The following is a 13,585-nucleotide window of genomic DNA, read 5'->3' on the forward strand; positions in this document are numbered from 1 at the left end:
CACCCGATTCAAGAGCCGAATGGCTCACAGGGATATTTCTAGATATGAAGCTTTCGTGTGACTGCAAGGATTCACTCTTTGGTTTTAATTCTTTTTGGTTTTATTCGGTAAAGTCACGTAGATTAAATAAAACAAAACAATTAAATCACGACGTTTCGGAGGCAACACAAGCTTCCGTCTTCAAGTGGAATATTCAACGCAGAATATCTGTGTCAGGGATATACCCAAACAAATCAACTGATAATAAACACCCCCCCTCCACTCCACGTGGCCCTCCAGCCGACACTGTACATAAAAGCGCGAACTCTCGCGAGACTTCCGCGCAAACTCGCGAGAGCGGCGACGTCACGGCTCCCGCCGAGCGGATCAGCCGCAGAGTCTCGCTCGCGCGTTCATCGCGCGTCTTCGTGTGCCCAGGCGCCCCCGCTTCGCGCTCCACCCGCTCAGCCGAGGAGGCCATGATCCGCAGCCGCAGGGAGGTGGAGCGATGCGTGTCCAGCCTGGAGCGGAGCGCGCACTCCCCACGAGAGGTGTGGACTTGTGGGCCCGCGTCGGCGGCGGCGGCGGCGCCGGCCTAGGCCTCAGGCCTCGACTAGTGCCGGGGTGGGGTGGGGGACGATGGGGGGGAGAGGACCTGGTGAGATGAAGGCGAGCGAGGGGATACAAGGGCTGATGGGGGGGACGAGGGGACTCTGGAGCGCGGTGGGGAGACGCGGGGGCTCTGGGCCGCGGGCTCCGCGCCGCCTCACTTTGGGCCCCAGGCCTCGCACCCTTAGAATTCGTAGCCTGCATTGGCCGCCGCGCACTCTGATTGGTCAAAACGAATTCCGGTCGGCCAATGGGGCGCGGGTGCGGGGCCATGCGCTGCTTGTGGAGTCCAATAGTGAGGCGCGGCGCCTGTGCGCGCTAGGGAATGCAATCGTAGTGGTGCCGGGAGGGGGACACGGGGAGACCCGGGCGGGTGGGGACACGGGGAGACGTGTGGGGGACACGGGGAGACGTGGGGGCCGAGGGGGGGACACGGGGAGACCTGGGGGGGGACGACACGGGGAGACGTGTGGGGGACACGGGGAGACGTGTGGGGGACACGGGGAGACGTGGGGGCCGAGGGGGGACACGGGGAGACCTGGGGGGGGACGACACGGGGAGACGTGTGGGGGACACGGGGAGACGTGGGGGCCGAGGGGGGGACACGGGGAGACCTGGGGGGGGACGACACGGGGAGACGTGTGGGGGACACGGGGAGACGTGTGGGGGACACGGGGAGACGTGTGGGGGACACGGGGAGACCTGGGGGGGGGGGACACGGGGAGACCTGGGGGGGGGGGGCACGGGGAGACCTGGGGGGGGGGGGACACGGGGAGACCGGGGGGGGGGACACGGAGAGACCTGGGAGGGGGGGGGGGGGACACGGGGAGACCTGGGGGACGACGACACGGGGAGACCTGGGGGGGAGACACGGGGAGACCTGGGGGGGAGACACGGGGAGACCTGGGGGGGGGGACACGGGGAGACCTGGGGGGGGGACACGGGGAGACCTGGGGGGGGTGGGGACACGGGGAGACGTGTGGGGGACACGGGGAGACGTGTGGGGGACACGGGGAGACGTGTGGGGGACACGGGGAGACGTGTGGGGGACACGGGGAGACCTGGGGGGGGGGGGACACGGGGAGACCTGGGGGACGACGACACGGGGGGACCTGGGGGACGACGACACGGGGAGACGTGTGGGGGACACGGGGAGACGTGGGGGCCGAGGGGGGGACACGGGGAGACCTGGGGGGGGGGACGACACGGGGAGACCTGGGGGGGACACGGGGAGACCCGGGGGCGGAAGGGTGGGACATTGGGAGACGTGGCGGTGGGGGATGGTTACGGGGAGACCTACGTGGGGTGGGGGGAGACCCGGCGAGACCTGAGTTGACACGGGGAGACCCGGGGGTGATACCGGGAGACCCCGGGTTGACACGGAGAGACTCTGTGGCCGAAGGGGGAGACACATGGGGGGGGGGGGGCGGTTGGTTGGGGGGACACGTGGAGACCCGGTGAGACCTGGGTTAACACGGGGAGACCTAGGGGGGGCACGGGGAGACCCGGGGGATTGGAGGAGACCCAGAGAGAAAAACGGACAGAAAGGAAATCTGGCATACTGTACATGGATAGACGAGAGGCCTGAGACGTGGGGACACGGAAAAGGATGAATGAAATACTTAAGATATGGGAGCCACAAGAGACCTGGGGAATTTGATACGTGGGAAACACGGGAGACCGAGAAACGATGGAAGCGGGATATATGGAGACTAGGGAATGATAGGGGGAGATGAGTGGCGTGTAATATATGTACACCTGGGTCTCGTGGACACCTGGCAGGCCGGAGAGCTACAGGAGAGAGGCTGACCAGAGAGACCTGGAGACCCATTGATACATTGGGTGCAAGCATAAGATATCGGGGACTCTCGAGATCTAAGACACGGAGTCCTGTGTCACCTAAGATTTAAGACAAGACTAGACACGGGAGACCTGAGTATACTGTATACCTGAAACGGGAGGTTTGCAAAGAGGAACATATCTTAAACGGAAGAACTGGGAGACAACAGGGATACTGGAAATCCAGTTCATGGTAGATCTGTAATCCGGGTGTTACTGTGATTGAGTGTGTTTGAGATGGTTGCATTTCGTTGCTTTATCATCCAAACTAAGTTGGTCAGTTGACGAAGTGTACCACTTTCCTGTGCATTCTTTTTGCAGAAAAAGCTGAAGGGCCTCCTGTTTGGAAAGCTGTACTATGAAGCCAAGGACTTTGTGGTGGCCAGGAGGTGAGGAGCCACTTGTGGGGGTTTGTTCACATGACCTCTAACCGGGCGGGTCTGAGCTGTCGCTACCGCTGCTGTAACCGCAGCCTAACTGAGCAGAATACACGTGGTGTGTTCCACGGTCTGCTTTGCAAGCCCATTGTTGAGCATTGGTATACAGTACAACATGTACGGCCCTTTTATTGATCAAGCGGGTCATGGGGACTATTTTCCCATATTTCACCATTGGTGGTCATTGTGGGTTGGTGAAGGTGGGGGGAGTAAGTGTGGAAGTCACCTGCTGCCTGACAACGTAGCACTGCAATAGCCGAAAACACCTGGTTTATATTTTTTTGGTGTTCTGCCTTGGTGGTTGCTGTTCCAAGCACAAACTATGCCAAGCCTCATCATGGGACCTCCTTTGCCAGTACCAAAATATGAGAATAGGTTTTCCCCTGTTTTCTGGCAACAAAACAGGTGTTAAGATGTTAAAACACCCAACTGAAACATTTTACAATGAATCATGTCTGCATTAACCACAATACTTGTGATCAGAATGCAAACAAAAACATACTCTGATAATATATGCATTGTCCTTAACTGATTGGTCCACACCAGAGACAGCTTTCTTTTGAGCCTAGGCTCAAACTAGGCTAACAAAGAAAGCTGTCTCTGGTGTGGACCAATCAGTTTCAAAGACAATGCATATATTATCAGAGGACGTTCTTTGTTTGCATTCTGACCACAAGTACAGTAAAATATTGGATTGCGAGTAACTTGGTCTGCAAGTGTTTAGCAAGACGAGCAAACTTTTAAATAAATATTAATTTGATAAACGAGCGAGGTCTTGTAATACGAGTAGTACGTATACGCTTTGTCTGCCGAGCGTCACGTGATCACAACTGAGCCGATGGTTCTCTCTCGCTGCGGGTTTGTGGGTAATCGTCTCCCATGCTCGGTCTCAGTCGGCGTGCCTCACTCGTATAGTCAACATCCCTGCGAGCGTATACTGTTTACTATAGTGTTGTGACCACATGTGTGTGTGCGTAAAGCATTTTTTTTATTTTGTGTCCAAGTGTAGTGACTGTTCTTTAGTAAATTTTGATTTAAAGCTTTCGTGACTGCAGTAATTCATATTCTTAGCTCTTTCGGTAAAGTCACGTTGAAGGGAAACAATAAAATTATATATATGACTTTACCGAAAGAGCTAAGAATATGTTCTTTAGTAACTGTACTGCAACAATGGCCCCCATGAAATCCTCAAAAGGAGGCAAAAGCGAGTGTCATTGGATAGGTTCCTTGTTAAAGTCGCACAAAAATAAAAAATATTCCAGTGAGCCAACAGATAGCAGTGATTCCGTTAGTGACAGTGAAAGTCGTCCTACACAATATCCCTCCTCCTCTCATCTCTCTCGTCTGCCTCACACCAGCCACGAATAAATTTAATTAATACATTTGATTACTTTATATTACATTTTTATAATAAAAATATAAAAAGGTATTTTGTATTAATCATTTTTATATGAATATTTTTAGGTTGTGCAACGAATCATCTGAGTTTCCATTATTTCTTATGGGGAAATTCACTTTGATATACGAGTGCTTTGGATTACAAACACGTTTCCGGAACGAATTATGCTCGCAATCCAAGGTTTTACTGTATTGTGATGCAGACATGATTCATTGTAAAAGGTTTCAGTTTGGTGTTTTAACATCTTAACACCTGTTTTGTTGCCAGAAAAAGGGGAAAATCTATTCTCATGCCAAGCCTGTTTAGCTTCCGAGATCTAGGACCCATTCCGGATGATTTTGTCAAAGTCATTTGAATGCAACATGGGAATAAGTTGGTCATAATACAGTTCAGATGCACTTCCTTCTGCTCATTGATTGCATAAAAAGGCACACCCATGATAATTAATGTGATAATAGGAATATAAAGCACATCTCCAGTGCACTCTAAACGTAGCTAAGGCAGTATTATGGGTTGCCTTTAAATACATTCGCTTGGAATGTGTGTGCGTGTATATAAACATTGCAGTGCTGCAACTCTTTCGTAATTGGTTGTGCTGGCACCATGCCAAGCACTGGCGACTGAGCTGACTGCAGCTGCTGCAAATGTCAAATATCCCAGACGTTCGGCGCCAGAACCACATTTACAGTGGCAGCAGAGTGGCACTTTGTCCCAGAATAGAGTTGGCCTCAATTTGAATAATCCAGGGCACAGCATAAGGAATCTGTTATGCTGGGAGGGCTTGCCCCACGTTTTGGCTGTTACATTGAAAATTGTATTTACGTTGTGGTTTACATTCAGACTGAAATGTTTTATTTTCCTTTTCAGGCATGTGTCCGACTACTTGACCATCAACGAGAAAGATCCGAAAGCACACAAGTTCCTAGGACAGATTTACGAAGCCGAGGGAGACAAGGTTAAAGCTGCCGGATGCTTCAAGGTAATTTGTTAGTAATTAGTACAGTAATGGGAGTTAATTATAGAATGGTCCTTTGCAGTAATTTGAATGCCATTATCCTCAACTGCTGTGAGGTAATTAATCTTGGCATGCCCCCCCCCCTTCCTAATTTCGTGCTTTAATGATTTACAGCTGAAGCATAGCATTAGCGTCATTCGCCAGCGCCTTTGACCCTGTGCCGATATTACGACTGCGTTTTAAACGGCTTGTGTATTTCCACGAGTTTTGTTGTGGATGACGTGGTCTGCGGCGCTTGTGGTGCTGGCCCCCCCACCACCCCCCCCCCCCCAACTGCGGGGGCACCACGTCCGAGCGAGGTGCGCCGTGCTAACGAGGCGCTTGGCCTCCTGTCGCTCGGCACGCAGCGTTCACTGGAGCTGAACGGAGGCCAGAAGGAGCTGGTGCTGAAAGTGGCGGAGCTGCTGAGTGAAGGCCGCGCCCTGGAGGATGGCAGCGCCAAGTACTGGGTGGAGCGCGCTGCAAAAGTCTTCCCCGGGAACCCCGTCGTGTTCTCGCTCAAGGTGCGGCCGGCCGTGACGCCTTCACCTTGGCACTTCACCTGCCAAGGGGAACGTGTTTCGCACAAGTTGTTGCGCTGTAGTAACATTTGTAACAAAAATATAATTCAACTCGCAAGTCCTGAACTGAATTTTTTTCAGACTGTTTCAGGAACGTTCTGCATTGGGCTGATTGATCAATTTCACAAATTAGTGTTTAGTACTTGGGATGAAACCAGAGTACCCCGGAGTAAACCCACGTTTGCAAGGACATAATTCTCAAACTTAGGAACAGATAGATTCAATAATCCATTTGCGTACTGCCACCTCCTGACCACCTCACCAATTCTCCAGTTTTGGAACGCACCTCTGTCAAGATCCTAGTTAGGCCTGTGAAGGTGTCGTTGTTGAATTGGCGGTCTGGCGAATGGGGTTGGCGTGTTGTTTGTCGGTGGTGCGGTGCTGGGCTAGCTGTGTGGGGGTGCCGCGGTGACTGTGGTCCTGTTGCAGGAGAAGCTGCTGCGCATGGGCGGGGAGCCTGAGGAGCTGGAGGCGCTGGTGCGGGATGAGCTGCGCCTTCGGCCCCACGAGCCAGCGCTCAACGTGCACCTGACCAAATTGCTGCTCGACTCGGGACGGCACTCCCTAGTGCTGCAGCACGTGCGCTCCGTGGATGCGTCTCCCGGCCTGCGCCACGCCCTCACCTGGCAGCGATGCGTCGTCTCCTCACTGCAGGTGCCAACATGTGGGACTTGAGGGTCATTCAACACTACATCGGTTAAGAAGATCCCTTGACCAGACCCGATTTTAGACCAAATCCGTGTCCTTAAAACAGTGGCTTCAGTCGTGTGTGGTTCATTATTACTTATGGATGCAGAGCTTGGCTTGTCAAAGAGTCGTGCAAGCGGGCCCGTTTCCTCGTTCAGGCTGTAATTGTGAGCAGCGACACGTCCGGTCCCGCTCATGAGTGGCGCGCCTGTTTGCCTATGTGACCTGGCAGGGAGTGGTGCGAGGGAGGGCAGAGGAGCGTGAGGAGGTGAGGCTGCGGTTGCTACTTGCGCTGCATCACGTGGTGCGGCTGTCCCTGGGCACAAGAGACATCGCGGAGGCAGTCGATGCTCTCAGAAGGTGCGCCGGAAACGTGGGATTGCATAAACCTCGGTTACTGTGAATTTGTACAGAACAAATCAAGGTGGCATTGTGGCCAAAGCTGTTGATGCCACCACAACTCGCCAACCCGTTCTACCCTCCGCCAGATCCACTGCACTGTAGAGATGTGACATCCAAGATTTTCCATCGCAGTATCACACCATCTACTCTTAGAACGTTAGCCTTGGTCGCCGAATTCTCAGAGACCACTCCAGTGTCTTTCGTGGCAATTGGAGCTACCCCATTCTGCACTGCACAAATCCCATCCAGCGCAGCCGTTATTTCCTGTGTACAATATTCACCCGCCTTTTCTTCCAGACTTCTAAATTGCTTATCCTGTCTTGCAACCATTTCTGAGCGTCCAATTTAGACACGTGCTAAAATGCCAACACCTTATTTTGAGCTGCTTTTGGATTCTGTCAGTCACAGCACTTTCCTTGAAAAATGTTTGTCCTACGCAGTGAAGTAGAAAGAAGCAACGACGCATGATGTTGATGGTTAATCTTGGTCAGCCGATAATTGTCAACCTCTAACAAAAATCCACGGGTGATAAATGTCAATGTATTACAGTAAAACCTTGGATTGCGAGTAACTTGGTCTGCGAGTGTTTTGCAAGACGAGCAACATTTTTAAATAAATATTAATTTGATAAACGAGCGAGGGTCTTGCAATACGAGTAGTACGTATACGCTTTGTCTGCCGAGCGTCACGTGATCACAACTGATATATGACGAGTGCTTTGATATACAAGTGCTTTGGATTACAAACACGTTTCCGGAACGAATTATGCTCGCAATCCAAGGTTTTACTGTATTTGGGTCTTTCGGTAAAGCCACGTAGATGGAAAAAATAATAAAAATATCACGACGTTTCGATTGCAATACAAGCAATCGGCAGCAGGTGAAAAAAAAATGTTCTTCCATTGATGACGATTGCTTGTGTTGCGATCGAAACATCGTGATATTTTTTAGTTTTTCTGTCCATGTGGCTTTACCGAAAGACCCAAAGAATATGAATTCCTGCAGTCACGAAAGTTTTAAGTCAAGATTTAAATGTCAACGTGCTAATTGATGTGAGTGACTGGGTGGTGGAAGGCATAGGCTGACTCAAGCTTCGGATCCCTTCTGCAACACGGTTTTATTGGCGATTTGCAGTTTAGAAAAACTCCTGTTTGTACAATGGCTGGAACCATTTTTCATTTGATTAAGATGAGTCTAAGGAGAGAGGGATGGTTACCACGCTGGATTGGCGTGCCCGACAAGCCGTTTTTTTCAAGAACCTTTGCCGAGTCAACGCGAGCAACTGGAGCCCACCTGCCGTCGTGAATGCTGAAAGCGGCCTCTGTGGTCGCTTGATGGAAGCTGCGACGTTGCCGCCCTCACTTGCCCGTCGGGCATCTCTATCCACAGTTTTGATGAGGAGCTAGGCACCGCCCTGGTGGAGGAGGGCGATTGGAGCCCCGTGCTGGGTGAGCTCAAGGGACAGCTGTACCTGCACGCTGGCACCCTGCTGCTGCAGATGGCACGGGACCGGCTGGCAAACTGGAGAGCAGTGGTGGACCAGGCTGCCCTGTGCTACATGCTGTCCTACCAGGCAAGTGCCACTTGTATCATGTGACGGGGTACAACGTGACACGGCTTCAACTTATGCAGCGTCTTAAAAGCTATCGCAACCAGACATTCTTCACAAAGCTTTGCTTAAAACAGTAACATAACATTGTGTTGTAAACCTTTTAAAGCTTCTATATTATTATTTCAAGACAATCGGCTAAACTTGAAAAGCACTTCTATATTAATGAAACCAACTATATAAGACCTTAAGAATTAATGTAAAACCAAAATATCATCAAACTACGACGTGGTTGTGCAGGTTGAATGGGGACTCGCGAAGTCGAGCGAGTCCTCAGGGATTTGAGTGTGTGGCTTTTAGGCACGCGCTGCAGTGATGTTTGTGGCTTGGCTGAGACGCTGTGTACTGCCCTGTGCTGCGGCAGGTTGACCGTATCGAGCTGAAGTCCAAAAGCAGGGTGGTGACTGGGCAGGACATGGACAGCCTCTCGTGCGACCGGCTAAGCCAGGCAGGTGTGTGTAACCCGCTGGTTAACCGTGGTGGTGATTGTGGTGATTGTGGTGAAGTGAGCATAATTATAATGTCAATCGTTTATTTCATGCTGACTCCGATGCTTTTAACTGTTGTAGCGCGTGTGTGCCAGAGTTATAAATGCCAACTCGGGGCACACACGAATGGAACATTCTTTTTACCTGATGCCCTTAACTTCCACAGTGGCGCCGCGACGTGTACACGTGTGCGAGTTCAAGTACTCTAGCAGTCGTACGCGCGGGTGCGCTTCTACATGATACGTGCACACGTATGCATACGCCCGCGCTCGTGTGCGTTTGCCCCCACGCCTGCCCCGCAGGCCACATGCTGGTGACGCTGCGCGAGGGCAAGCCGGAGGACTACCTGGTGCAGGTGGCAGAGTCGCTGGCTGGCCCCGCTGGGCAGGATGCCCTCGTGAAGGCCGTGTACGCGGGCCAGCCCCCACCCTGCTCGCTGCTGGCGTCGGACGATATCCCTCAGCAGCTGCGCACGCATGTCCCCGACATGCACCGGCTGCTCGACTATGACACGGGTACTGCCACTGGTGTTCCTTGGCCCCATAGATTTGAAGTCTCGTGATATAGAGCTCGTGACCAGGGTAGAATCTTATTTGCACGAGTGAGCTGGGTCACCTGAAGTGACAAATGGAAGAACAAATGAATAAATAATCTGAGAATATTACAGGAAGATAGATTCACTTTCAATGATACATTCTCTGTAGTGTAAGTCGGACTTGGGCAGATCATTTTATGTTGGTCATAGCACAATTACAATTAAGTTACAGAAAAATTAAACAGATAGATAGTGACTGTTATTATACTGATGTATAAACAGACGGGGATATATGTGAAATACAATTGCAAGTTAATTTATAAAAAACAAATTGACAGTTTAGCATCCTATGGTGATTTAGATGGGAGACCAACTAAGGACACATGTTTGAAGCGATGGGATTTGAGGTGTTTCATGGATAAACACAGAACAAGTGAGATCCGTGTTAGTTTTGAGGGTTTTGGTCCCAAATAAACACCTTGGATTAGGTAAGGGACTGAGTTATGTGTGTGTGCCTTAAATGTTAACTTGGCCCAGTAAACCTCCCTCCGAGTTGGAAGTGGGTGAAAAGTGATGACCGATGTTGGACCGGGAATCACCCTCCTTTCAAGCATTTTCTGGCATTCTGTGAGTGATGCGGGGCCCGTGTCGTGCTCCTGGTGCCAGGTGCGGTGGCGGAGCATGGCGGGGACCTGCAGCAGCTGGTGTGGCTGTCCCTGATGTGGTACGACTCGTCCGAGCCACGGCCCGACCACCTCAAGTGGCTGTCGCCGCTATTCCCCAAGATGAGGCTGGAGACGGAGCGGCTGGAATCGGACTCTGGGGAGACCACGGCTCTTTTGGATATGGAGGTGACAGTGTCGTTGCCGCTCGTCGTTTTGACGACGCATCAGTTTGTTGATTTTTTTCAATCGAGGCCAAAGAGAGAGTGGCCGAGTGGTTCGGAGGTCCAGAGCGGTAAGCTGGCACTGCTGAGATTGGGTTTTAAATGCAGGCCAAGCCACCTGTGATTAAATTGGGTTAGCGAGTTGATGTTCCTTAGCCTGATCCACAATGGCTGCACACAAAAACCCCATAATTTAATTTATTACTGCAATTTAATTGGACTCAAGTTCAGCACCGAGAATTAAAATATTGTCACGACTACCGGAAGATGAAATGTGTTCTCATTTGCAAGAAGGTTTGGAAAGTGCTGCCCCCCCCTCCCCTACTGTTCGTGGACTAGGGGTCATTTGAAGTAATCTCAGAGGTAGTTCTGCGGGATCCACACCCAAGTGCTTTTCTCTAACACGAAGGGTTACACTGCTCTGCGAGAGAGGTGAATCGCCTGTGGGTGAATAGTTGTATGCCTAGTTGTCAAACAGGAAACTTGCCACCGCTTGGCTCTCTCTGTGCAGGCATTTGCTCGTGCAGTATCTGTAACTGTTAGATCCGCCGAGATTTTGGACTGCGGTTCGCATCCAACAGCAGTGCCACAGCATTTGTTTGCTGTGCCCGGCAGGTGTTCTTGCTAGGCGTGACGTTTGCAGCGAACGCCCAGCTCGGGGAGAAGATAGAAAATCTGCGCCGAGCCGACGAGCCGCGACTGAGCCCACTGCCACTGTGTCGCCTTCTCATCAGCGATCGGCAGAGACAGTGGTGGCACGCGGTGCACAGCCTGCTCAACAGACAGGCACAGTGAGTAGCCATGCATATCCTTCACGCAATGTGTGTGATGCTTTCCCACGGGGACACACCACGCACGAGCGCTAGTTTGTCAAGCAGGACTGCGTATTTGTACAACCCCAATGGCAATCCATCGTGAGAGTGCGGTCTTTTACCATACTTCACAGCGCTGGTCAGCGCCGGTGGGGAAGGCCGGGAGCGTAGATTTGGCAGTATAGTACAGCAGTGGATTTTGCTACATTGACCATTGCTAACAATTTTATTTGGATGTACATCTGGAATCATGTCCTGTTTTTCCATCATAAAGGAAAAAAAAGTATTCTTTGGTTCGGTAAAGTCACGTAGAAATAGAAAATAATAAATAAAATTACATAATATCATGCGACGTTTCAATTGCAAAGCAAGCAATCATCATCAGGTACAAATGAAAGAGAAACAAACCTAGTGAACTTAGAAATATAAATTAAATTATGTAATTTAATTTATTTTCTATTTCTACGTGACTTTACCGAAAGAACCAAAGAATAATTCCTGCAGCCACGAAAGCGTCAAATCAAGTTTGAAAAAAAAAGTAATCCAATAATTTAATAAATATGAGCCATAATGTATTCACTGCGTGATTATGGTCTCCCCAGCCCATCACCATTGCTCACGCATTAACCAATCTTTTGCCCTGTCTCAGCGGTGGTGAAATAAAAATCAACGCAGTGGAATGATCACGGTAAAATATTTCGGCGACAATTGACAACTTGGAAAGAGCAAATTACTCAAAATAAAATGGTTTCAAATGTTGATAGGGGCAGGGCATGGGAGTGTGGTCAGACACCACAACAGCACGGTGTTGCGACCATGACGGTGGCGGCATCGCCGCGCGCGGTGTGTCTGTGTGCAGGCCGGGCACGTTGGCCAAGCTGAGGCTGAGGGTCCAGCAGGATCTGCCAGTGCTGCGCGCACACGAGCGGCACGGGCTGCAGCCGGCGCTGCTCATCCACTGGGCCGACACCCTCGTGCGCAAGGTGACGGCCGCACCACTGCAGCTTTTGCAGCCAAGAAAGGAACAAGCGAGGGAAATTATTTTGTACGCTTTCCAACGTGCGTTTGTACCCTGGACGTTTTTCATTGGCACGGCGACGTTGCCTTCGGAGGTCGCACAACGGGGTGACGTCGCACGGTGCGTGACGTCGCAGGTCACGTGTTTTGACGTCATTGGGAGAGGAGGCGGGTATGCACTAGTAGCAAGCTGCCGTTGAGTACAAGCGCCTGTTGGAAAGCGTTACTTAATCCGTGCGTCTGCATGATGTTTCTTGTACTGGTTTGCGTCGTCTTATAACGAAAGCAGTTGCTTTAAAGCCGCTTGCGCCGCACACACACGCGCATCGTCGCACCGCTTGCATGCAGGGCAGCGCGCAGAGGAGCAAGGCGGCCCGGCGGGACTACGTGGCGCGCGGCGCCTACTACTGGGAGAGGGTGCTACCCTTGCTGCAGCTGGCGCGCAAGCACAAGGACATCCCCGAGCCCATCGAGCCGCTCTTCTCGCACTTCCATAGCCGTGACATCAAGGTATGCGCCACGTCGTCCCCGTCGTCGCAGGCAACGCCATCCTCGCGGGAGCTGATGCGGGGTTCGGGGACCGTGGTGAAATTTGTCGAGCGTTTCTTTTGGTCTTGTGGGCTCTGCCCTCCTGACGACCGCGCTCGTGTGAACGTGTCGCTTGGCAGCCACAAGAGGCCGACGCGTTCATCGTATCGGCAAAGTTGGCGCTCGGGACGCTGTCGCTTGTGCGAGAAGACTACGAAGATGCGGTGAAGAGGTTTGAGGCCGTGGGGACCCCGCTGGCCTTCTGGAACTGTGCCCTGGTACGCCGCCACACCCACTGGTTGCACGCTTGCCCCTTGTATTGAAATAGATGAGCTTATTTTGTAACCAGCTAAGAGCTCAGTTTAACACGTAGGCTTTCGCGACCAATATCATCCATAAAACAGGTTTTTTTTTTAATTTAACCCAAAAACCTGCATTATGGAGCTAAGAGCTCGTTGAGACCAGTCCCATTTGCAACGGAGACCTGGGTTAACAATGGCACACGATAAATGCCAATGCATAAAAACAATGTGGTGAATACGATTAGAAAAATAATACAATAAAATGATGATGCATGCATTCATTTGTATTTCAATGAGTAGAGACCCCATTGCTCTGCGACAAAAAACAAGAACGGTAGTTTTCATAAGCTTCTCATAATCCCGTGCTCGGACCACTACAAGTATTCTGCTCTTTTAAGTAAGATAATTTAGATTTTTTTTTAAATATTCTCCTAGGATTTAAAATATTCTGGAGAAAGAATTACATTTAATAGAAGCACACA

The 13,585-nt window shown here is 51.2% G+C and overlaps 1 protein-coding gene across 4 annotated transcripts in view; it reads left to right on the forward strand.

Moving 5' to 3' along the window:
• Positions 1–311: 311 nt before the first annotated feature.
• LOC116952562 (E3 SUMO-protein ligase RanBP2) overlaps positions 312–13,585 on the forward strand; it is a 41,962-nt gene continuing 28,688 nt past the window's right edge. For all 4 annotated transcript variants that reach the window (XM_076074300.1, XM_076074302.1, XM_032972018.2 and 1 more), the window contains exons 1-14: positions 312–530; positions 2,749–2,816; positions 5,131–5,242; positions 5,626–5,781; positions 6,268–6,492; positions 6,758–6,885; positions 8,316–8,499; positions 8,900–8,987; positions 9,326–9,538; positions 10,225–10,409; positions 11,060–11,235; positions 12,116–12,239; positions 12,622–12,783; positions 12,942–13,079. In XM_076074300.1, coding sequence (XP_075930415.1) covers positions 459–530; positions 2,749–2,816; positions 5,131–5,242; positions 5,626–5,781; positions 6,268–6,492; positions 6,758–6,885; positions 8,316–8,499; positions 8,900–8,987; positions 9,326–9,538; positions 10,225–10,409; positions 11,060–11,235; positions 12,116–12,239; positions 12,622–12,783; positions 12,942–13,079 — 2,031 coding nt within the window. In that variant the 5' untranslated portion in view covers positions 312–458. The remainder of the gene's footprint in view (positions 531–2,748; positions 2,817–5,130; positions 5,243–5,625; positions 5,782–6,267; positions 6,493–6,757; positions 6,886–8,315; positions 8,500–8,899; positions 8,988–9,325; positions 9,539–10,224; positions 10,410–11,059; positions 11,236–12,115; positions 12,240–12,621; positions 12,784–12,941; positions 13,080–13,585) is intronic.

This window comes from Petromyzon marinus, chromosome 47, assembly GCF_048934315.1.
Source record: "Petromyzon marinus isolate PM22_M1 ecotype Great Lakes invasive population chromosome 47, UKy_Petmar_22M1.pri1.0, whole genome shotgun sequence".
In the NCBI taxonomy this organism is placed as follows: Eukaryota; Metazoa; Chordata; class Hyperoartia; order Petromyzontiformes; family Petromyzontidae; genus Petromyzon; species Petromyzon marinus.